This window comes from Phytophthora sojae (assembly GCF_000149755.1).
Source record: "Phytophthora sojae unplaced genomic scaffold PHYSOscaffold_20, whole genome shotgun sequence".
Classification (NCBI taxonomy): domain Eukaryota; phylum Oomycota; class Peronosporomycetes; order Peronosporales; family Peronosporaceae; genus Phytophthora; species Phytophthora sojae.
The window spans coordinates 133,413-155,213 of NW_009258134.1; the positions used below are offsets into that span (position 1 = coordinate 133,413).

General features: G+C 55.3%; 5 protein-coding genes and 9 non-coding genes across 14 annotated transcripts in view; 4 read left to right on the top strand and 10 right to left on the bottom strand.

The window, feature by feature from the left end:
• Positions 1-103: 103 nt before the first annotated feature.
• PHYSODRAFT_342749 (hypothetical protein) lies at positions 104-2,191 on the top strand (the record flags this gene model as incomplete). The annotated part of the gene is made up of 5 exons (XM_009541239.1): positions 104-559; positions 660-969; positions 1,045-1,874; positions 1,943-1,996; positions 2,096-2,191. 5 exons carry the CDS (start codon positions 104-106, stop codon positions 2,189-2,191), a joined length of 1,746 nt encoding a protein of 581 aa, XP_009539534.1.
• Positions 2,192-2,709: 518 nt separating this feature from the next.
• On the top strand, positions 2,710-3,621 carry PHYSODRAFT_534973 (hypothetical protein; the record flags this gene model as incomplete). The annotated part of the gene is made up of 2 exons (XM_009541240.1): positions 2,710-3,224; positions 3,327-3,621. Coding segments are annotated over 2 exons (810 nt in total), but the record flags the coding sequence as incomplete, so codon positions are not given.
• Positions 3,622-3,765: 144 nt separating this feature from the next.
• On the bottom strand, positions 3,766-6,663 carry PHYSODRAFT_342750 (hypothetical protein; the record flags this gene model as incomplete). The annotated part of the gene is made up of 7 exons (XM_009541241.1): positions 3,766-3,979; positions 4,043-4,161; positions 4,232-4,267; positions 4,343-4,480; positions 5,345-5,482; positions 6,347-6,465; positions 6,561-6,663. The coding sequence occupies 7 exons, from the start codon at positions 6,661-6,663 to the stop codon at positions 3,766-3,768; spliced, it is 867 nt and encodes a 288-aa protein (XP_009539536.1).
• A 1,021-nt stretch (positions 6,664-7,684) lies between these two features.
• On the top strand, positions 7,685-9,170 carry PHYSODRAFT_342751 (hypothetical protein; the record flags this gene model as incomplete). The annotated part of the gene is made up of 3 exons (XM_009541242.1): positions 7,685-8,283; positions 8,342-8,957; positions 9,009-9,170. 3 exons carry the CDS (start codon positions 7,685-7,687, stop codon positions 9,168-9,170), a joined length of 1,377 nt encoding a protein of 458 aa, XP_009539537.1.
• A 6,455-nt stretch (positions 9,171-15,625) lies between these two features.
• Positions 15,626-16,780, top strand: PHYSODRAFT_342754 (hypothetical protein; the record flags this gene model as incomplete). The annotated part of the gene is made up of 1 exon (XM_009541243.1): positions 15,626-16,780. One exon carries the CDS (start codon positions 15,626-15,628, stop codon positions 16,778-16,780), a length of 1,155 nt encoding a protein of 384 aa, XP_009539538.1.
• A 153-nt stretch (positions 16,781-16,933) lies between these two features.
• PHYSODRAFT_t1631 lies at positions 16,934-17,014 on the bottom strand. Its single transcript has one exon. It is a non-coding gene; the product is annotated as a tRNA-Ser (tRNA).
• Positions 17,015-17,352: 338 nt separating this feature from the next.
• PHYSODRAFT_t1630 lies at positions 17,353-17,425 on the bottom strand. Its single transcript has one exon. It is a non-coding gene; the product is annotated as a tRNA-Val (tRNA).
• A 713-nt stretch (positions 17,426-18,138) lies between these two features.
• PHYSODRAFT_t1629 lies at positions 18,139-18,219 on the bottom strand. Its single transcript has one exon. It is a non-coding gene; the product is annotated as a tRNA-Ser (tRNA).
• A 338-nt stretch (positions 18,220-18,557) lies between these two features.
• Positions 18,558-18,630, bottom strand: PHYSODRAFT_t1628. The gene has a single exon. It is a non-coding gene; the product is annotated as a tRNA-Val (tRNA).
• A 692-nt stretch (positions 18,631-19,322) lies between these two features.
• PHYSODRAFT_t1627 lies at positions 19,323-19,403 on the bottom strand. The gene has a single exon. It is a non-coding gene; the product is annotated as a tRNA-Ser (tRNA).
• A 338-nt stretch (positions 19,404-19,741) lies between these two features.
• On the bottom strand, positions 19,742-19,814 carry PHYSODRAFT_t1626. Its single transcript has one exon. It is a non-coding gene; the product is annotated as a tRNA-Val (tRNA).
• A 713-nt stretch (positions 19,815-20,527) lies between these two features.
• On the bottom strand, positions 20,528-20,608 carry PHYSODRAFT_t1625. The gene has a single exon. It is a non-coding gene; the product is annotated as a tRNA-Ser (tRNA).
• Positions 20,609-20,945: 337 nt separating this feature from the next.
• Positions 20,946-21,018, bottom strand: PHYSODRAFT_t1624. The gene has a single exon. It is a non-coding gene; the product is annotated as a tRNA-Val (tRNA).
• Positions 21,019-21,731: 713 nt separating this feature from the next.
• The window catches only part of PHYSODRAFT_t1623, a 217-nt gene continuing 147 nt past the window's right edge, over positions 21,732-21,801 (bottom strand). The window contains exon 1 of the tRNA in view: positions 21,732-21,801. This exon is cut by the window's right edge and continues 147 nt beyond it. This is a non-coding gene — a tRNA (tRNA-Ser).

Below are 21,801 nucleotides of genomic sequence, written 5' to 3' on the forward strand. Positions count from 1 at the left end.
CAGTCCTCTTGATTCTAAATCGAATTGGTCCATATCAATTTATTTCAACTGTAGGATTTGCGGTTTCACTTTCTCAAGAAACCTTGACTGCAGCAAAGTGCGGATGGCGATGCTGATGGCGAAGCGATCTCAGGCTGCAGAGAGCGAGGGAACTGCTGGCGGTGCTGCTCGCCAGACGCCCATGACGAGGAGAAAGAAAGCTGCAAAGGCGACGGACAAGCCAGCGACAAAGCGGACGAGCGCGCCCACTGACAAGTCAGCAAACGCTGCCAAGACCACGCCTGCCACCGGCAATGCCAAGCAGAAGCGGAAGAAGGGGGAGGGGCCAGACACTTTGCCAAGCCCCCGTAAGCAGAGGAAGACTGCCAAGAAGACTGGCGAAGGATCCAACGGGACGACGCGCGAGTTGGGCGCCGCGAGTGCATCGGAGGACGAGGCAACGACTCGCGATGAAGAGACGACTCCCCTGGTACCCAAGCACGCGCTCCGGTCCACGTGTTTGGCTCTACAAAAGAAGATCGCAGACGAGAAGGGCGGCAAGGCCCACGGCGCAAGGCAGGTGATTACTACAAGATGGCAGACTACCAGAAGCGTGTGTGGGCGGAGAAATACACAGCTGCTAGGAACAGCGACAACGACTTGGACTACGAGGCTTTGAGCAAGTTGACTCAATTCAAGGCGTTCAAAACAACCCAGAAGAGCTCCAGCGTCACGAGCCTTCGCTGCTAAAAGAGTTCTACGAGGTTTACTTAGCGGACCAAGCCCTGAAAGCAGACGCACACGCGCAGACCGCTGGATCGGGTTCGTCGAGGCTATCGCAACGTGGCGGAGCCGAGCACCTGGCGATCGAGCAATGCGACATCCAGGCGGCTCAGCAGCTTTCCGCAGCCAGAAACCAAACATCGCTAGCGTCAGACCAAGCTCCAGGGCCTCCAATCTCGCAGACACCCGTAGCCGTGCAGGAGGAAGGTGCCCCAGCTCGGAGCCTGCAAACCCACCCTTTGCGAGGGGGGTATGCGCATCTTGAAAATACCATTTTGCAAGCACTGCAGCAGTTCCGAGAGAAGCTGGATGAAGAGAAGCAGAAAGGGGCTCGACAGCTGGAGGAGGAACAAGCACGCTCAAGGAAATTAGAGGAGCAGTTAGCAGCTGCTGCGAAGGAGCTGGCCGAACTCAGGAATGATGGCAGTGGTGACGACAGATGTACCGTGATAGCGCATGAGTGGAAGAAGACGGCTGCAAAACTAGAGAGGGCGATTTCAAGTGGCTTGCGCAACAAACTTGCCCATGTGGAAACTGAGTTGAATTTGTCGAAGCAATCCGTCACCACGTACGCAGACAATCTACTCAAGGCGCAGGCTAGCCATGCAAAGAAACTCCAGGATGTGCACGAAGACATTAACAACCTCACGAGAGAGGTGGACGAGCGCAAGAAAAAACTGGAGGACCGGGAGAACGAGATGGCTACGCGAGAGAAGAATATGGAGAACAAGGAGGAAGAACTACAAGTCAAAGCCGAGGAACTGCAATCTCATGAGGCCAAGCTCAAAGAGGAGGACCGGCGTCTCCAGAACGTAACGCATCGCCTGCAACGGGAGCGGCAGCAGTTGGACGCGGATAAAAAGAAACGAGAGAAGCCGAGTCGAGAGAAGCAACAAGGAGGCCGAATATCGCTGAGGCAGGCGAAGATTTTGAATGAAATGAAGCGCCAGACCCGGCTCCTGGAAGAACAGTTCAAGAACAACGGGTGCCCAGCTGCGTTTAAAGAGCTTGAAGCCAACCGCAACCGGATCGAGGAAGAGAGGGCGGCGATGCAAGCAGAACGGGATGGAGTGAGAACGCAGTTGGATTCGATGAAGGCTGCGCTAGAGGCGGTGAAAACGGAAACGGCGGATTGCAAGACACCATCGCGAGGCTAGAGCTGTACTTGAGTATGTTCAAGCATAGCGCGGTGATATCGAAGAGTTCACGGAATGGAACGCCGTCACCCGAGATGGTAAGCCGCTTGAGTTTCTGCTTCAGTGTGGTTTGACATTGTATTGACTTCCATTGTCTCTGAACTGAAAAAAATGTTGGTAACACGAGCACAATGCAGAAGAAGCGCGACTTCATTCTGGGCAAAATGAAGGAGGCGTTTGGATCGAAGACGGCGGACGCTGAAGAGTTCAAGGCGCTTGCGGTCGAGTTCTGAGAGAAAAGAAATGAGTTGGTCCACGACAAGACATGGACCGTCATCCACTCGATGGACCACGGCAGATACGCGTATGTATGCATGGAGATTATGGAAGCATTGGGCGTGTTGGAGAAAACCATTAATCCTTAGTCTGCTGTAGTTGTGTGTGCTGCTGCGTAACGATGAATGAATACACATTTCCAAGTCACCGATGACTTAGAGCGAGTCAACTTTGACTCGAATACGCTTGTTTTATTGATCGCGAAGTCAACATGGACTTAAACCAAGTCTCAAACGTAGTAATTTCAGTAATAGCGAAGTCAACGTCGACTCTGAACGAGTCTACATTGACTCGGTCGACAGCGACCCAACGTTGACTTACAAATGCAAAAAAAATAAACTCGGTTTCAGTATGAACCCCCAAAGGGTCGTTTTACTTGAGTTTGTATAGACAGTATCCGAAGCGAAAAATGGCTGACCTTTCAGATGAAGAGGATCGACAACTCGTTCAGCTCGCGGCGGTGTAGAGCAAGCAAGCGGGAAGCCGAATCGACTGGGTGTCAGTGGAGAAAGACATGAGGCCGTCAACATGGAGCGCAACCAAACTGCAACAGCGAATCAAGACGCTCAAGAGACGATATGACAATAACGTGCTGAGTTTCCCCCCACGCTATTTCCGCTCGCCACCAGACCGAGCAGGACTGCATTTGGAAGCCAAAGCCGCGTCTCCTCTACGGTTTTCGCCTTCACCACATACCATTTCGATCCTATCACCGCAAGAAACCTACAACGCCACTGAAGGACTATTCTGCCTACTCACCAGGCGTGATGTGCGCGCGAGTGAACGTCAGCTAAATACCGGGGAGATTACAATGGCTGGGGTGTCCATGCTGATCGAAGAAGCGAATATTCAAGTGAATGACGTGTTTCTGGATGCTGGATCCGGCGTGGGAAATGTTCTCGCTCAAATCGCTCTGCAAACGCAAGCATTTCGTGTGGTTGGTATTGAGATCCAACGTGACCTGGCCGCTAGAGATATGGAGCTGATTGCGTCTAGGGCATCGCTTTCCACACTTGCTCAAGATCAGCGTCGTCACCGCAGGCATCCGCAATATTGCTGAAGGCAGCGATACTGTAATCAATGCTGATCCAGACTCGAAGTTGGCTCAACCCAGCTCCCTTATCAGCTCCGCCACCCTATTATTTTCCACGACACTGTGTTTGAAGAAGATGTGGTTTTGGCAATGCGTGCTTTGTGCATGAAGCTACCTCATCTACGTCTGGTGGCGCTGACAACACGAGTGTGTCCGCGGCATCGTAATACGTGCCGAAATTCGTTTTGCAAGCGGTGGAAGTTACTGAAAACAATTCAGGTTCCGATGACTTACAGCAGCTCCCCTCGGGATTTACACCTGTACGCAGCTGAACCAAGATGGTCGATGCAGTAAGCTCTAACATTGCCGCCGAGGGTCAAACCAACAACTATGTATAAATTGCATGAAAATCAATCACAACTCTAATCAGCTTCGACCTGCAGTTGAGTTTGACAGCGTAATGAAGCCGCTGTCGCCCCATGAGTTGTCATACGAGGTCTAGAGAACCCAATACAAGATGAAGTGATCGTAGCGGTCGAGCTTACTCGAGTCGACGTACGGCATCGTGGGCTCCGTAACCAGACCCCAGCTGACCATGAAGACTCCATGCTTCAAGCCGCCGTTGTATCTGTCGTTCTTGGAGTCTTGCCACACCCCGCTGTCCCTGTCGTGCTCTTGGCGTCCTCCCTGCCGCTTGTTTCCACCGTCGTGCCTTCGGCATCGCGCTTGGACATTCGCTGTGGAGTCGAATCGCGTTAGGGTGAAGTGTCAGCACCCGCATGGCTTCAGCGGTGGGGGCACGTAGCTTAGGTGGACGCAGATGCGCAAGATCGCCTCCTTGCTCAACTCCTGCCGGGAGTAGCCGGTGAACAGCTCGTTCTGAATGTAATACGCCTGTCGACAACAACACCACGAGCATGAGCCCCTAGATATGAACGCCAAAGCTGCCAAGACGCCGCCTTACCTTGTGGGGGTTGATGGTGGTGTCCAGCTCGCACACCTACCGAGTCCACAACATATCTCAGCGTCAGCCTCCCTTATGCTAAAGCTCCAGTAGCCCTGACGCCTCACGTACATTGCCGAAGTAGCGGTCGGGCTCCTCCACGAACAGGAGCGTCCAGGTCTCGATCGAAACAACTCGGTCTTCGCAGTGGCACCGGCAGAGCCGTACTCGTAGCTCCTCGACCAGCGTACCTCGCGCGTGTGAAGGCGTCTATAGAAGGCAATGATACGAGAGAAAAAAAAGTTAACATTAGTGAGCGGTGCATCCTATCAACTCAGAATTTTACCATAGCGGAGAAGCGCTAATCCTTCGCGAGCACTGGCAATCTGCGGGTGTAAATGCTTGTGCGGTGGCCACTGGTGGCGCGGAAGCCCGGCACCCATGCCCATCTACCTTTTAAGGTGAGAAATCCGCAAACAGATCGCATTGGCCAAAACGCTCTCGGCGGGACCTTGAAGAGTCGCAGTTACCCTAACCACCTGTATGGCTTGAACCGGCACTTTCCCCCGAGGTTTTTCTTATCCCAGCAAAATCGGGATAACGGTTGCCGATGGGTTAAATATTCTGAAATGTTCATACTGGACCATTAGCAGCATTACCACACACATTGACACATTGGACGTGTCCTCAGCTTCAGTTTCACTGCAGGCTAAACCGTGGCTGATAAACTTACATCAAAGTATAGCTGATGGTAGCTATGCTACGGTTTCGTACTTTGCAAGGCGCTGACGCGTGGTACTGTCTTGGAGCTTATACCATATCACTGGTAGGCGGCAAAATTTAAGTTTGTTTGCTTAGAATGAATATGAAGTAGCGAATGGTGCCGTTTGCAAAGTGTTACCGAGGTAATGGGCCTACTTTGGCTCACTACTTTAGCTCACATGTGTGCGCACGTGTGTGAGGAAGCGTAGCTTAGTTTAAACTAGAATTAATTATACTCGGACCTCCGAGTATAGATTAATCTAAATAAACGATCCAAATAATGTTTTTGGGTTAAAATGAGAACTGCTATTTTTGTTTTATGTTTCTGACTTCCGACACGACGTCTGTTAGTAGCCCTGACGCCTCACGTACATTGCCGAAGTAGCGGTCGGGCTCCTCCACGAACAGGAGCGTCCAGGTCTCGATCGAAACAACTCGGTCTTCGCAGTGGCACCGGCAGAGCCGTACTCGTAGCTCCTCGACCAGCGTACCTCGCGCGTGTGAAGGCGTCTATAGAAGGCAATGATACGAGAGAAAAAAAAGTTAACATTAGTGAGCGGTGCATCCTATCAACTCAGAATTTTACCATAGCGGAGAAGCGCTAATCCTTCGCGAGCACTGGCAATCTGCGGGTGTAAATGCTTGTGCGGTGGCCACTGGTGGCGCGGAAGCCCGGCACCCATGCCCATCTACCTTTTAAGGTGAGAAATCCGCAAACAGATCGCATTGGCCAAAACGCTCTCGGCGGGACCTTGAAGAGTCGCAGTTACCCTAACCACCTGTATGGCTTGAACCGGCACTTTCCCCCGAGGTTTTTCTTATCCCAGCAAAATCGGGATAACGGTTGCCGATGGGTTAAATATTCTGAAATGTTCATACTGGACCATTAGCAGCATTACCACACACATTGACACATTGGACGTGTCCTCAGCTTCAGTTTCACTGCAGGCTAAACCGTGGCTGATAAACTTACATCAAAGTATAGCTGATGGTAGCTATGCTACGGTTTCGTACTTTGCAAGGCGCTGACGCGTGGTACTGTCTTGGAGCTTATACCATATCACTGGTAGGCGGCAAAATTTAAGTTTGTTTGCTTAGAATGAATATGAAGTAGCGAATGGTGCCGTTTGCAAAGTGTTACCGAGGTAATGGGCCTACTTTGGCTCACTACTTTAGCTCACATGTGTGCGCACGTGTGTGAGGAAGCGTAGCTTAGTTTAAACTAGAATTAATTATACTCGGACCTCCGAGTATAGATTAATCTAAATAAACGATCCAAATAATGTTTTTGGGTTAAAATGAGAACTGCTATTTTTGTTTTATGTTTCTGACTTCCGACACGACGTCTGTTAGTAGCCCTGACGCCTCACGTACATTGCCGAAGTAGCGGTCGGGCTCCTCCACGAACAGGAGCGTCCAGGTCTCGATCGAAACAACTCGGTCTTCGCAGTGGCACCGGCAGAGCCGTACTCGTAGCTCCTCGACCAGCGTACCTCGCGCGTGTGAAGGCGTCTATAGAAGGCAATGATACGAGAGAAAAGAAAGTTAACATTAGTGAGCGGTGCATCCTATCAACTCAGAATTTTACCATAGCGGAGAAGCGCTAATCCTTCGCGAGCACTGGCAATCTGCGGGTGTAAATGCTTGTGCGGTGGCCACTGGTGGCGCGGAAGCCCGGCACCCATGCCCATCTACCTTTTAAGGTGAGAAATCCGCAAACAGATCGCATTGGCCAAAACGCTCTCGGCGGGACCTTGAAGAGTCGCAGTTACCCTAACCACCTGTATGGCTTGAACCGGCACTTTCCCCCGAGGTTTTTCTTATCCCAGCAAAATCGGGATAACGGTTGCCGATGGGTTAAATATTCTGAAATGTTCATACTGGACCATTAGCAGCATTACCACACACATTGACACATTGGACGTGTCCTCAGCTTCAGTTTCACTGCAGGCTAAACCGTGGCTGATAAACTTACATCAAAGTATAGCTGATGGTAGCTATGCTACGGTTTCGTACTTTGCAAGGCGCTGACGCGTGGTACTGTCTTGGAGCTTATACCATATCACTGGTAGGCGGCAAAATTTAAGTTTGTTTGCTTAGAATGAATATGAAGTAGCGAATGGTGCCGTTTGCAAAGTGTTACCGAGGTAATGGGCCTACTTTGGCTCACTACTTTAGCTCACATGTGTGCGCACGTGTGTGAGGAAGCGTAGCTTAGTTTAAACTAGAATTAATTATACTCGGACCTCCGAGTATAGATTAATCTAAATAAACGATCCAAATAATGTTTTTGGGTTAAAATGAGAACTGCTATTTTTGTTTTATGTTTCTGACTTCCGACACGACGTCTGTTAGAAGTTCGAAAGACTTTCTCGACCTTGGTGTAGACACACCAAAGGCTACATACATTTACGATCACCACGACGGGTGGTCCATAGAGACTTAGGATTCCTATTGGCTGAAAGCAGCATCTTTTAGTCAATGAGCGACATGCATAGTATTGGAATTCAGCCAACGAGCCGTTGGCAGATTCCCAGTTTAGAATATTACATTTAGATCAAATGACTGTAGCCACTTGTGCGTGTATCCCTGTTACCCCCCCCCCCCCCCCTCCTCAAGGTTAGACGCGGCGAGTCACGGCACGTCAGTCAGGAAATTGACCATTCGTCAATTCTTCACGTTGGGAGAAAGAAAACATGAGCTCATTCCGCAATGAGCTCGCCGAAGAAGACCGACGCTGCAGCAGAGGGGAAGACCTCCGCCGGGATAGAGACTCTCTCTATCCCTGAGTACCACGATCGTCACAAAACAAAGCGTGACGCTCTTGCTGCCAAGGCTGCGGCGGGGACAACTCAACCGGAGATTGTCCTCGAAGGTTCCTCTGTGGTCAACGACGTGGAGATGGAAGAGGGCGAGGCATCTTCTAGCAAGCGCAAGGAGTCTATCGACAGCGATAGTCTCGACCCGGCATGCGGGTCGAGACGCCTTCGTGAAGGGGACGACTCGGACGCTTCGAGCTCGAAGCGCTCGCGCGGCGAGAGCGACACTCCGCTCTCGGCTGCTGTGGCTTTAAGCTCCCCACGTGATGTGGCGACTTCAAGCTCTCCGCGCGCTGCCTCAGTAGCGCGCGATCCGTGGATGCCGTCTGCGTCAGAGATCGCAGACCGTGTGGGCAACACCGTGCGTCAAAATGAAATCCCACTGTGCGTATGCAGCGGCATCCACGATGATGCTGTGGCGGAGGAGCAGCACTTTGACCCGTTAACGAATCAAAGGCGCGATTATTACATCGGGCTCTTCCACGAGCTCCGGTACTTCTCCAGCAAGACGACCTCTTCTCGTGCCTGAGTGGCAGGCACTTTGTCAAAGTTGGAATGCTTTTGTTGAGAACTTCAACAAGAAACCGGCTGCTTACCGCGAGCGGGTTAAGCGTGCCCGTGAGCGCTTCGAGACATTCTCGACGCGTGGGCGGCTGGAGCAGCTCCACAGGTCCTCTGTGGACGCTGGTATTCCGTGCGCTGTGCCCGAAGGCCATCAGTGCACGTTGTGTCTTCCGGGTGCGGCGCGCTTGAGCGACCGAGACCTAAACGGGTACACGACGATTCGTGTACCTGCGAGTCTCAAGGATCTCCGTGCCAAGTTCTTGGCACGCGAGGAACGCGACGATCGTGGGACTTCGGGCGCTGTAGGTGACCACAGCGCTCGCACTACCTTCGCGTCGGCAGTGCGTGGTGAGCTTCGTACGCCCTCACCATTTCCGGAACGTCCCGCGGCTCCCATGTATCTTGGTGGGGCGGAAACCCTCTCCAACGAATACGATAACGAACCGGCTGCCGGTTCGTTTTCGGGGTACTATGGTTCACAATACGCTCAACAATCCAGCGTGTTGAGCCGCGGGCGTCGCGGATCGGAGGCGGCGGCGGTGGGAACACGCCCCGGGTATGGTCAACCTGGGGTTGACCTTGGCCCGACGCTCAAGGAGCGGGTCGCTGCTGTGGAGCAGCATTAGAGCCGGGAGTTCGCCGCTCTGAAGCAGGAAGTGGCGATCCGGAGGGCTCAAGTCGCTCAGGGCTCGCAGACCGCGTCGGACATCTCTGTCGACGTGGGAGGTCGCGTCGTGCGCTTGGACCAGCGCGTTCACACGCTGGAGCAGAGGTTCGCCCCCGCTGGGGCTTCCGCTTTGGGTCAGCCGAGCTAGGTGGCTCGTGCTGCCGGTATGGCTTCAGCCGCCCGACGTAAAAGGTGGGATGGAGACGCATGCTAGATGGAATATGTAGCGTGTAGGCGTTGCCATGCCGTGCCAACACCGTGAACGGCCCGATGAAGCGCGGAGCGAGCTTGCTCGCCCCGAATTCGGAAACTGCATGTTTAGGTAGGTTTTGAGTAGCTAACAAAACCAATGAACCCTTCTTAAATTCATTTGTGTTGCCCCTGCCAACATTGTCTGCGTTCAGCTTCTGTCGGTCGACAGAGGCTGCAATAGCGTCTTGGACAAACCGAATGACAGCTTGTCTGCGCTGGACGAAGCGAATTGCGTCCGAACTGAACTCGTTCAGCTCGTTTCCAGCAGTAGGCCCGGCCTCTGCGTTCGTCTTCGCGGTGTCTGTGCCCTGTACAGACCCGTTCTTCTTCTTCTTCTTGCTCTTGTCGGCGTCTGTGCCCTGCACAGGCGCGTGCTTCTTGTTCTTCTTGCGCGTAGTTGCGGCTGACACTGTGCAAGCGTCAGCGGCATTCTACGACTGCAACGCAGCAGTCGTAGATTCTCCCCCACTCAAGGAAGGAGCCACCATCCCGAGTAAACTGGGGAGGCGTGGGTGCCTGATGGCATTCACGTAGAACGGTGTATGCCCGGTCGAGGCATGCACCGAGTTGTTGATGGCGAACTCCGCCATCGGCAGGCACTCGCGCCAGTGTTGGAACGAGTGAGCGTAGCTCTTAAGCACGTCTACGAGCACGCGGTTCACGCGCTCGGTCTGCCCGTCCGTCGGCGGATGGTCCGCAGTCGACATCGAAAGTTGACTCCCAAGAAGTGTAAACACTTCTTGCCAAAGGTGTGCAGTGAAGCGCGGGTCTCGATCCGACACAATGTCGATTGGCATGCCATGGTGTTTGAACACCATGTCAACGAACAGACGAGCCGTCTGTTTCGCAGTCACTTCAGCGGGTACCGCAGCAAGATGTACCATCTTGCTGAAGCGGTCAACAAAGACCACAACGCCCGTGTTCCCCTGGCTGTCCGGGGGAAGACCGAACACGAAGTCCAAAGACATGGACTGCCAACACTCCGACGGAGTCGGCAGTGACTGCAAGGGAGCCTGCGCGAAAGGCGCAGGCTTCACACGTTGACAAACCTCGCAAGCACGGACGTACTTGCGCACCCATTTATACTGGTGGGTCTAGTAGAAGTCCCGCGTGAGAAGAAGGTATGTCTTCTCACGGCCCGGACGCCCCGCAGTCGGTGCATCGTGATACTCATACATGATCCTGAGCCGCAGGTCATGGTCATTGGGCACGACAACGCGGTCCGCGTTGTCGTCGACTGCACGGTAGAGTAATAACCCATCGTGCACCCGATAACGGTGTGCACGAGCACGAAGATGCTTCGGCAGCTTCTGACGAGCTTTGTCAGAAGGCGCTGAGCCATAGGCCAGCAAGAGCTTCGCGTCCGCGTCGTGCGCGTACGCGACCTTCACGTCGTCCAACAGTGACGACGTTGGGGTGATCGATCGCATGGCGTCAATGGCATTGACGTCAGCATCAGTCGTGGCGTAGTCAGGTCGACGCGAAAGCGCGTCGGCCACCACATTGAGTCTTCCGGGTTTATACTCAACCAGGAAGTTATACTCTGCAAAGAATGAGAGCCATCTCGCCATCCGTTGCGAGATGTGCGGCGACTTCACAGCCGTCCGCAGCGACGCGTGGTCCGTATAGACCACGAACGGTTTGCTTCCGAGTAGATACACTCTAAACTTCGCGAGTGCGTACTTCATGGCAAGGAGTTCCTTGTCACGCACCAGGTAGTTGCGCTCAGCTGGCTTCAGCTGACGCGATTGGTAGTAGACCACACGATCACGACCCTCGTGATCGTGCTGCATCAACGCACATCCGATTGCGAAGTCGGATGCGTCGCACACAACGTGGAACGGGCGATCTAGGTCGGCCACCGCCAAGGTCGGCGCCTCAGTCAAGCCCTGCTTGACTGAATCGAAGGCCTGCTAGTCCAAATCCACTCGGCGTCCTTCTTTAGGAGCTGTGACAGCGGGCGTATCATGCCCGTGTAGTCCTTCACGTACTTGCACAAGTACGTGGCCAAGCCAAGGAACTGCCGCAGTTCCTTGACGTTCGACGGCGTCGGCCACTCATTGATCACTCTGACCTTCTCAGGGTCAAGGCGGACACCGTTCTTCCCAACGAGACACCCGAGCACGGGTATCTCGCTCGCCCCGAAGATGCATTTCTTCAGGTACGCATAGAGCTTGTGCTTGCGCTCATGCGCAAGCAGCTTCCGGAGATGCACCTTGTGCATCTCAACGTCGCTCATCCCGTCCGCAGCTCGGCTGTGGACGAACACATCGTCGATGTAGCTCGGTGCGAAGTCGCGCACCGAGCGCAACAAGTGCGTCACGCACCTGTTGAAGGTCGCAGGGGCGTTCTTCAGACCCTGCGGCATCACTAGCCACTCCCAGAGCATGCCGCTCGGCGTGCTCACAGCCGTGAGAGGGATATTGCTCTCACGCATGAGGATCTGATAGAATCCATCGCGCAGATCAAGAGCACTGTAGATAGTGCTCCCGGCCATCGAATCGATGATTACATCTTTTCGCGGTATCGGTGTCTGCGCCGGTATCGTCGCATCGTTCAGCTTGTTGTACGCATGAACGATGCGCCAGCCGCCCTGTGGCTTCTTGACACAGAACGTCGGAGCACTGTGCGGGGACTTCGATTCCCGCACTTGTCCAGCTTTGCGGCGACTCTCAAAGAAGTCGTCGATCGCCTTGACCTGCTCTCGCGGCAGTGGCCACTGCCGCGTGAACAGTACTTCGTCCCCGGCACGAGATCAATCTCGTGCTTGATGCCCTTATCCTGCGGAAGCTCCGCAGGAATCTCTTCCGGAAGTACGTCCGCGTACTCCCGTAAGATCTCGTAGTAGGGACTCGATATCAACGAGTACCAGCTCTGCTCTTCAGAGCGCTCCTTCTTCGTCTTCGCACTGAGAGTGTCCTCGCTCTCAGTGGTGGTCTCCATGAAGTACTGCCTCAGTTCTTCATTCTCGCTCTTCGTTCTCTCGGCGTCCGAGAGAATGCATATTTGCTCGATGCGTCCATCGTGCAAGTCACGCGCGAAGCGCTTCCAGCTCATGACTGGAAGCGAAGTCAACTCCGACGCTTGCGTCGGAGGGTTAGCGAGAGTCATCTCCCTGTACCGGAACCCGGCACAGGTACGCGTCAAGACGTTCAACGTCTCAACCTCCGGCTTCTCAGCCTCCGTCTGCCCGGCAGACATTTCTTGTAGCGACCTTCGCATGCGCCGTCTTCTTGCTTTGCGGAGCCTAGCTCCGCTTGGTTCTTGACCTCGTCCAGGCCTAGCCGTGGACGGGTGTTCTTCTGTAATACCGCCGGCGGGTTCATCCCGCGGGCGAGCGACTTCAAGCCCGGCTTGGTCACCCGGCGCTTCGTCGTGCAGCCCGGCTGCACGACAGCATGCAAGTTTTTCCGGTGCGGGACGTTTGCAACCGTCCGCACCGCCTGCAGCGTTGGCTCCCGGAGCCGACACGCCATCTTCACCTCGACGCCTGTTATTGGCGGAGCCCTTCGTTACAATGGGTGCGTCGACTCCCGGAGTCGACGCGAAATTTCTTTTCGCAGCGCCGGTTCTCGGAACCGTCGCGACTTTAGTACCTCGACGCCAAGCATTGGCGGAGACCCCCATTACGGAGGGTGCGTCGGCTCCCGGAGCCGACGAATCAAATCCACCCAAGCCATTGACTCCCGGAATCGACGGCGTTACGTCACCTTGGCTCTTATTATTGGCCAGACCTGATCCAATCAGATTCGTGTCAGCCTCCACGGCTGAGGCGTGTGACTCGCCTGCGCCATCCGTGCCCCATGAGGACGGAGACTCTTCCTGATTCGCTGAAAAGCGTGTGTCGACCTCAGAGGTCAACACATTTTCTTCATTAGCTGTCGGCGGCAACACCGACGCTAGCTTCTCCTGCGCGCGTGCTCGCGCGCCCCCAGGATGATTCGGGACAGCGGCGTTGGGCGCTGTCTCGAGTGGGGAGTCGCGCGCACCTGTCGGTGGGTGCGTAGCGGCAACAGGGTCATCGCTCACTGTTCCGCTGTCGCGACCGAAGCGCACGAGAGTGCGCTTCTACCAATAGATGACCGGATCATGCCGTGCAAGCCACGGCATGCCCAATACGATGTCAAACTTATCGTCCAGATCCAGGACGATAAAGGTCTCGACAAACTCTTGGTCTTCATACGTGAAGCGCACGCGTACCATGCGCTTCTCGGTCTTTACGATGGCACCCGTTGCCAGTCGTACTTCCAACATACTTCGAGGTATCTTTAAAATCCTCGAAGTCAAGCCTTGATAGACTTCGCAGTCGAACAAAGTTCTTCGACGCGCCAGAATCTACCAAAGCACGGAGAGAGCCGCTTACTCTCATCGAGTTCACGTTCAGGATGACAAGGTCAGGCTTGTCATCTTGGTTCTTGCAGTGAGAATGAACCTCACTGGGGGCTGCAGTCCTCAGTGTCGCGTGTCCAAGGTCGACACGCAGAACTGCATTACCAGTAGGGCGCCCCGCGCCTACTGGCGTCCAGCGTTTTTTGTTTGGTTGCGACGGTGCCCGGCACCGCCGCGATAGCCACCCTGCTGGTGCACGGGGGCCGTGCACTCCCGAGCAAAGTGACCGACTCTACCGCAACGGTAGCATCGCAAATTGTTTCTCTGCGATTGCTGGGGTCCAGCAGTTGCAGCACTCGAGAGGTCCATGGGCTCTGGGCCTCCCGTCCTCACTACCGGGCGTGGCTGTGGCCTCGGCACATGTGCATGCAGCTTAGCCTGCCGCAGGCTAAACTCCTCCTGCATTACAAGAGTAATTGCAGCTTTGAGAGTACTCGGGTACTCACGGAAGAGATAGGTCTTCACAGGCCCATCTCTCAGTCCCTTCATGAACGTGACGACCTTGGTCGCCTCGTCGATCAGATTGGTCACGATGTTCGAGACCAAATACCGTGCTCTCTGAGCGTAAGCATGGACATTATGCTTGCCCTGCTGCAGATCGAGGAACTCCGCCCTCGACCGGAACTCGTTTTGCGGTGGCTCAAACGCCCGTCTGAGCTCATCCTTGAAACTCTCGTATGTGCTAAAGCACGTAGGATCCGAGAGTCGGCGTCCATACGCCCAACTTCTTGCGCGTCCGCCAAAACATGACATGGCGAACGCAACCTTCGACAACGGCTCGACGATACGTCGAGCCGCAATGGCTGTGTCGAGTTCGACAAGCCAACGGAGGAGAAGTTCACCCTCTCTTCCGACATAGTTGTTCACATTGAGCTTCAGCGTTTGCGTGGGTGGTGTCGTCCCGGACGACACCGCGGTAGTAGCAGCAACATCGCGTTGCTCCTTCAGGATGAAACCCAGAGCAACACATGTTGTTCTGTCGGCGTTAGTGTGATGTAGTGCCCAGCGAGGAAGCGGGCACGTCGGCGTCGGTGAAAGAAAGCGCCGAGACGAATGCTGATGGATGCGGATGATGAACTCGACGCAGTTGATGAAACGCGACGCGATTGATGGGGGCGACGCGCGGCAGAGGTCGATGGAAAGTCGACGCGGGTGATGGGCCGCGAGACACAGCGACAGAGTCCAACTCGACGCGTAATCATCCGACGAGTCGACCAGCGCCCCGTCTCTGCAAAACGCGTCGACCTTGATCCCCGCCGAGCAAAACCCGCCGAGCAAGACGCGCCGACCAAACGCGTCGAGGTAAGATCTTGATTACGCCACGCAAATCAGGTTGAAGGACGGCAGTGCAAGCACGACAGAAGTAGGGATAGGCACAGAACGATAGGCTTAGCAAGCAGTAGTACGGAGTAGCCAGTAGCTAGGGCATAGGACAGGGTAAGGACTCAGTCCCGAAATTTCTCTGAACCACAAAGACCTCCTGTCTTCTCCGAGGTTCCAGGGGAACCACCAAGCGCCGGCAAGTAGAGCCGCCTCGATATCGCGGCCCCCCGTCGTTTGCTGGTTCGGGTGCTCACCCCCCACAGACCCGTGCTGGAACAAAGGCACGTTAAACGTATACCGTTTAGGTGGGCACCCGATAACGCGCTGCCTAGGCGAAGGACCGCACTGGCCTGATAACCGCCGTGCACAAGATCCCCCTGTAGGCCCGATAACGCCACACAAGCCCCAGGAAACGCCGGCCTGATAACGCCGCACGCCCAAGGCTCGACGCCCTACGACAAGGAACAAGCGTCAACACAAGAACCCCCAACTCCGAAGCCTGCGAAGACTTGGGCCTGTATTTCGAAGATACGCTACTCCAACAACCGGGAATAATTTGCTCGGCGCGACCGCTATCCAGACGCGCCGAGTTTGTGCGAGATCGCATTCGCGAGATTTCTGCGAGGGCGCTACTCCACAATGGTGCTGCGACCCGGGAGTACTACTTCGAATGACGGGCTAATGATCCAAGAGGCATCAGAGGCAGGTGCGCGGTCGGCTGGAAGGTCGCCGACCGCAAGAGAGCACAGTGAGAGACCTGTCGCGTCGTGGAGCTCTGAGGGAACCTTCACGACAGGCCACGGGGCCAGCGACGACCAGGAGGGCTACGAAGAACAGTTTGCCGTTCCCGATGCGGCTCCCGACGAGGGAGCCGCGAAGGGCCGCGACGTAAGTCGCGGTCCTACTGGTCGGAAGCCTGCAAAGGCCGACGACCAACAACAACCCACCGCCAAGGCCGCCGCCAAGCGCAAGTCGCCCAAGAGGAGGAAGAAGAAGAAGCTGTGCGCGCCGGATTCAGCGGATGGACCGCCGGTCAAGGCGAGAGGCGATGACACGAGGAATCAGTTCACCGCGGCAGAGATGAGGTATATGCTTGCTGGAGTGGAGCTGATCCGGCTGCTGGAGCACGATCCGATCCTGCGTTTCATCAAGCCCAACGCGATCAAGTTCACGGGTCCTTTCCGGGTGCCGGACTATGACATGCTCACGAACGTCACGCGAGCCGCAGGGCGACACTCGAACGATCACACAACCCTCAAACCGTGCCATTTTATCACACAATTATCACGCCGCACGCACGCACAAAACGACCTATACCGCCAACTTCCAGCGTCGACTGGACACCATATCGCACTCGCATCGCCCACAGACCACCACGCATGCTTCAAGACGATCGCAGGACCCAAAACATCCCGCGACTTGACCCCTCCATCTACGGTACTCAGCAGCGCTCGGTTGGATCCTCCTCGCAATCAGCCGGTCGCGGCGGTAGTGTACACGCCACCTACCTATCGAGGAGCCAAACGGGTCATCTCTTTCTGCGCACGGGTTGCTTCGGCATCATGGCATCATGTGCCCAAACCACACTGTGTCGCCGGCCTTTTGGCCCAGCCCAACACCTCGAGGCACACTGCCACGATCGTGCCTGCTGTGCCGTGCCAGCAGCGGTCAGTCCCATTGCCTGACCTACCTGCGGACAGCGCAGTTGGTTTCGAGCCTGGCGGGGTTTGGAAATCATCCGTTGAGAAATGGTCGCTTACGAAGCGGACGGGCGTGTGGGAACGATGGTTGTAGCGCAATCTATGGCGGGCGTGTACAAGTATCCATTGTGCTGTCGAGTCGCGTGTGATGAGCAGACGTGGTGGCTGGGTGCGTGGCGTCACAGGAAGGCGCGGGAAGGCCACAACGAGGCGAGATGGACTCGGGTTGAATCACATAAAATGGGTCCGACAGCTGTGAGATTTGAACTCACGCGGGTTACCCCAATAGATTTCTAGTCTATCGCCTTAACCACTCGGCCAAGCTGTCGTTAAAATTTGACACAAATCCAAACCCTCACCACATTCACCGCAAACACACGTACGCCAACGCACATCCATGCTAACCGCACCACAACCTCCTGCCTACCATTGCCTACCCTTACCGTCGCTGTCAGCGCCTACCTACACACGCAACAACCACCACTCACCTCTCTCACCGACCGCGATACTCGTATCGCGATGTCTCCGGGGCTGCACGTGGCTCGTTCGCTATAGAAGCTACTAGCGGCTTGGACACGGATGTGCTGCGCACTGAGCTATGGTTACAGCATGCGCTGCTGGCCCAGGGGCCACGAACGAGCGGTTGTAAAGAAAAAGGCAATAAGATATCGGAGGAGGGGATCGAACCCTCGATCTTGAGCGTGTTAAGCTCACGTCCTAACCACTAGACGACACCGACACTCGAACGATCACACAACCCTCAAACCGTCCCATTTTACCACACAATTATCACGCCGCACGCACGCACAAAACGACCTATACCGCCAACTTCCAGCGTCGACTGGACACCATATCGCACTCGCATCGCCCACAGACCACCACGCATGCTTCAAGACGATCGCAGGACCCAAAACATCTCGCGACTTGACCCCTCCATCTACGGTACTCAGCAGCGCTCGGTTGGATCCTCCTCGCAATCAGCCGGTCGCGGCGGTAGTGTACACGCCACCTACCTATCGAGGAGCCAAACGGGTCATCTCTTTCTGCGCACGGGTTGCTTCGGCATCATGGCATCATGTGCCCAAACCACACTGTGTCGCCGGCCTTTTGGCCCAGCCCAACACCTCGAGGCACACTGCCACGATCGTGCCTGCTGTGCCGTGCCAGCAGCGGTCAGTCCCATTGCCTGACCTACCTGCGGACAGCGCAGTTGGTTTCGAGCCTGGCGGGGTTTGGAAATCATCCGTTGAGAAATGGTCGCTTACGAAGCGGACGGGCGTGTGGGAACGATGGTTGTAGCGCAATCTATGGCGGGCGTGTACAAGTATCCATTGTGCTGTCGAGTCGCGTGTGATGAGCAGACGTGGTGGCTGGGTGCGTGGCGTCACAGGAAGGCGCGGGAAGGCCACAACGAGGCGAGATGGACTCGGGTTGAATCACATAAAATGGGTCCGACAGCTGTGAGATTTGAACTCACGCGGGTTACCCCAATAGATTTCTAGTCTATCGCCTTAACCACTCGGCCAAGCTGTCGTTAAAATTCGACACAAATCCAAACCCTCACCACATTCACCGCAAACACACGTACGCCAACGCACATCCATGCTAACCGCACCACAACCTCCTGCCTACCATTGCCTACCCTTACCGTCGCTGTCAGCGCCTACCTACACACGCAACAACCACCACTCACCTCTCTCACCGACCGCGATACTCGTATCGCGATGTCTCCGGGGCTGCACGTGGCTCGTTCGCTATAGAAGCTACTAGCGGCTTGGACACGGATGTGCTGCGCACTGAGCTATGGTTACAGCATGCGCTGCTGGTCCAGGGGCCACGAACGAGCGGTTGTAAAGAAAAAGGCAATAAGATATCGGAGGAGGGGATCGAACCCTCGATCTTGAGCGTGTTAAGCTCACGTCCTAACCACTAGACGACACCGACACTCGAACGATCACACAACCCTCAAACCGTCCCATTTTATCACACAATTATCACGCACAAAACGACCTATACCGCCAACTTCCAGCGTCGACTGGACACCATATCGCACTCGCATCGCCCACAGACCACCACGCATGCTTCAAGACGATCGCAGGACCCAAAACATCTCGCGACTTGACCCCTCCATCTACGGTACTCAGCAGCGCTCGGTTGGATCCTCCTCGCAATCAGCCGGTCGCGGCGGTAGTGTACACGCCACCTACCTATCGAGGAGCCAAACGGGTCATCTCTTTCTGCGCACGGGTTGCTTCGGCATCATGGCATCATGTGCCCAAACCACACTGTGTCGCCGGCCTTTTGGCCCAGCCCAACACCTCGAGGCACACTGCCACGATCGTGCCTGCTGTGCCGTGCCAGCAGCGGTCAGTCCCATTGCCTGACCTACCTGCGGACAGCGCAGTTGGTTTCGAGCCTGGCGGGGTTTGGAAATCATCCGTTGAGAAATGGTCGCTTACGAAGCGGACGGGCGTGTGGGAACGATGGTTGTAGCGCAATCTATGGCGGGCGTGTACAAGTATCCATTGTGCTGTCGAGTCGCGTGTGATGAGCAGAGGGTGCGTGGCGTCACAGGAAGGCGCGGGAAGGCCACAACGAGGCGAGATGGACTCGGGTTGAATCACATAAAATGGGTCCGACAGCTGTGAGATTTGAACTCACGCGGGTTACCCCAATAGATTTCTAGTCTATCGCCTTAACCACTCGGCCAAGCTGTCGTTAAAATTCGACACAAATCCAAACCCTCACCACATTCACCACAAACACACGTACGCCAACGCACATCCATGCTAACCGCACCACAACCTCCTGCCTACCACTGCCTACCCTTACCGTCGCTGTCAGCGCCTACCTACACACGCAACAACCACCACTCACCTCTCTCACCGACCGCGATACTCGTATCGCGATGTCTCCGGGGCTGCACGTGGCTCGTTCGCTATAGAAGCTACTAGCGGCTTGGACACGGATGTGCTGCGCACTGAGCTATGGTTACAGCATGCGCTGCTGGTCCAGGGGCCACGAACGAGCGGTTGTAAAGAAAAAGGCAATAAGATATCGGAGGAGGGGATCGAACCCTCGATCTTGAGCGTGTTAAGCTCACGTCCTAACCACTAGACGACACCGACACTCGAACGATCACACAACCCTCAAACCGTCCCATTTTATCACACAATTATCACGCCGCACGCACGCACAAAACGACCTATACCGCCAACTTCCAGCGTCGACTGGACACCATATCGCACTCGCATCGCCCACAGACCACCACGCATGCTTCAAGACGATCGCAGGACCCAAAACATCTCGCGACTTGACCCCTCCATCTACGGTACTCAGCAGCGCTCGGTTGGATCCTCCTCGCAATCAGCCGGTCGCGGCGGTAGTGTACACGCCACCTACCTATCGAGGAGCCAAACGGGTCATCTCTTTCTGCGCACGGGTTGCTTCGGCATCATGGCATCATGTGCCCAAACCACACTGTGTCGCCGGCCTTTTGGCCCAGCCCAATACCTCGAGGCACACTGCCACGATCGTGCCTGCTGTGCCGTGCCAGCAGCGGTCAGTCCCATTGCCTGACCTACCTGCGGACAGCGCAGTTGGTTTCGAGCCTGGCGGGGTTTGGAAATCATCCGTTGAGAAATGGTCGCTTACGAAGCGGACGGGCGTGTGGGAACGATGGTTGTAGCGCAATCTATGGCGGGCGTGTACAAGTATCCATTGTGCTGTCGAGTCGCGTGTGATGAGCAGACGTGGTGGCTGGGTGCGTGGCGTCACAGGAAGGCGCGGGAAGGCCACAACGAGGCGAGATGGACTCGGGTTGAATCACATAAAATGGGTCCGACAGCTGTGAGATTTGAACTCACGCGGGTTACCCCAATAGATTTCTAGTCTATCGCCTTAACCACTCGGCCAAGCTGTCGTTAAAATTCGACACAAATCCAAACCCTCACCACATTCACCGCAAACACACGTACGCCAACGCACATCCATGCTAACCGCACCACAACCTCCTGCCTACCATTGCCTACCCTTACCGTCGCTGTCAGCGCCTACCTACACACGCAACAACCACCACTCACCTCTCTCACCGACCGCGATACTCGTATCGCGATGTCTCCGGGGCTGCACGTGGCTCGTTCGCTATAGAAGCTACTAGCGGCTTGGACACGGATGTGCTGCGCACTGAGCTATGGTTACAGCATGCGCTGCTGGCCCAGGGGCCACGAACGAGCGGTTGTAAAGAAAAGGCAATAAGATATCGGAGGAGGGGATCGAACCCTCGATCTTGAGCGTGTTAAGCTCACGTCCTAACCACTAGACGACACCGACACTCGAACGATCACACAACCCTCAAACCGTCCCATTTTATCACACAATTATCACGCCGCACGCACGCACAAAACGACCTATACCGCCAACTTCCAGCGTCGACTGGACACCATATCGCACTCGCATCGCCCACAGACCACCACGCATGCTTCAAGACGATCGCAGGACCCAAAACATCTCGCGACTTGACCCCTCCATCTACGGTACTCAGCAGCGCTCGGTTGGATCCTCCTCGCAATCAGCCGGTCGCGGCGGTAGTGTACACGCCACCTACCTATCGAGGAGCCAAACGGGTCATCTCTTTCTGCGCACGGGTTGCTTCGGCATCATGGCATCATGTGCCCAAACCACACTGTGTCGCCGGCCTTTTGGCCCAGCCCAACACCTCGAGGCACACTGCCACGATCGTGCCTGCTGTGCCGTGCCAGCAGCGGTCAGTCCCATTGCCTGACCTACCTGCGGACAGCGCAGTTGGTTTCGAGCCTGGCGGGGTTTGGAAATCATCCGTTGAGAAATGGTCGCTTACGAAGCGGACGGGCGTGTGGGAACGATGGTTGTAGCGCAATCTATGGCGGGCGTGTACAAGTATCCATTGTGCTGTCGAGTCGCGTGTGATGAGCAGACGTGGTGGCTGGGTGCGTGGCGTCACAGGAAGGCGCGGGAAGGCCACAACGAGGCGAGATGGACTCGGGTTGAATCACATAAAATGGGTCCGACAGCTGTGAGATTTGAACTCACGCGGGTTACCCCAATAGATTTCTAGTCTATCGCCTAACCACTCGC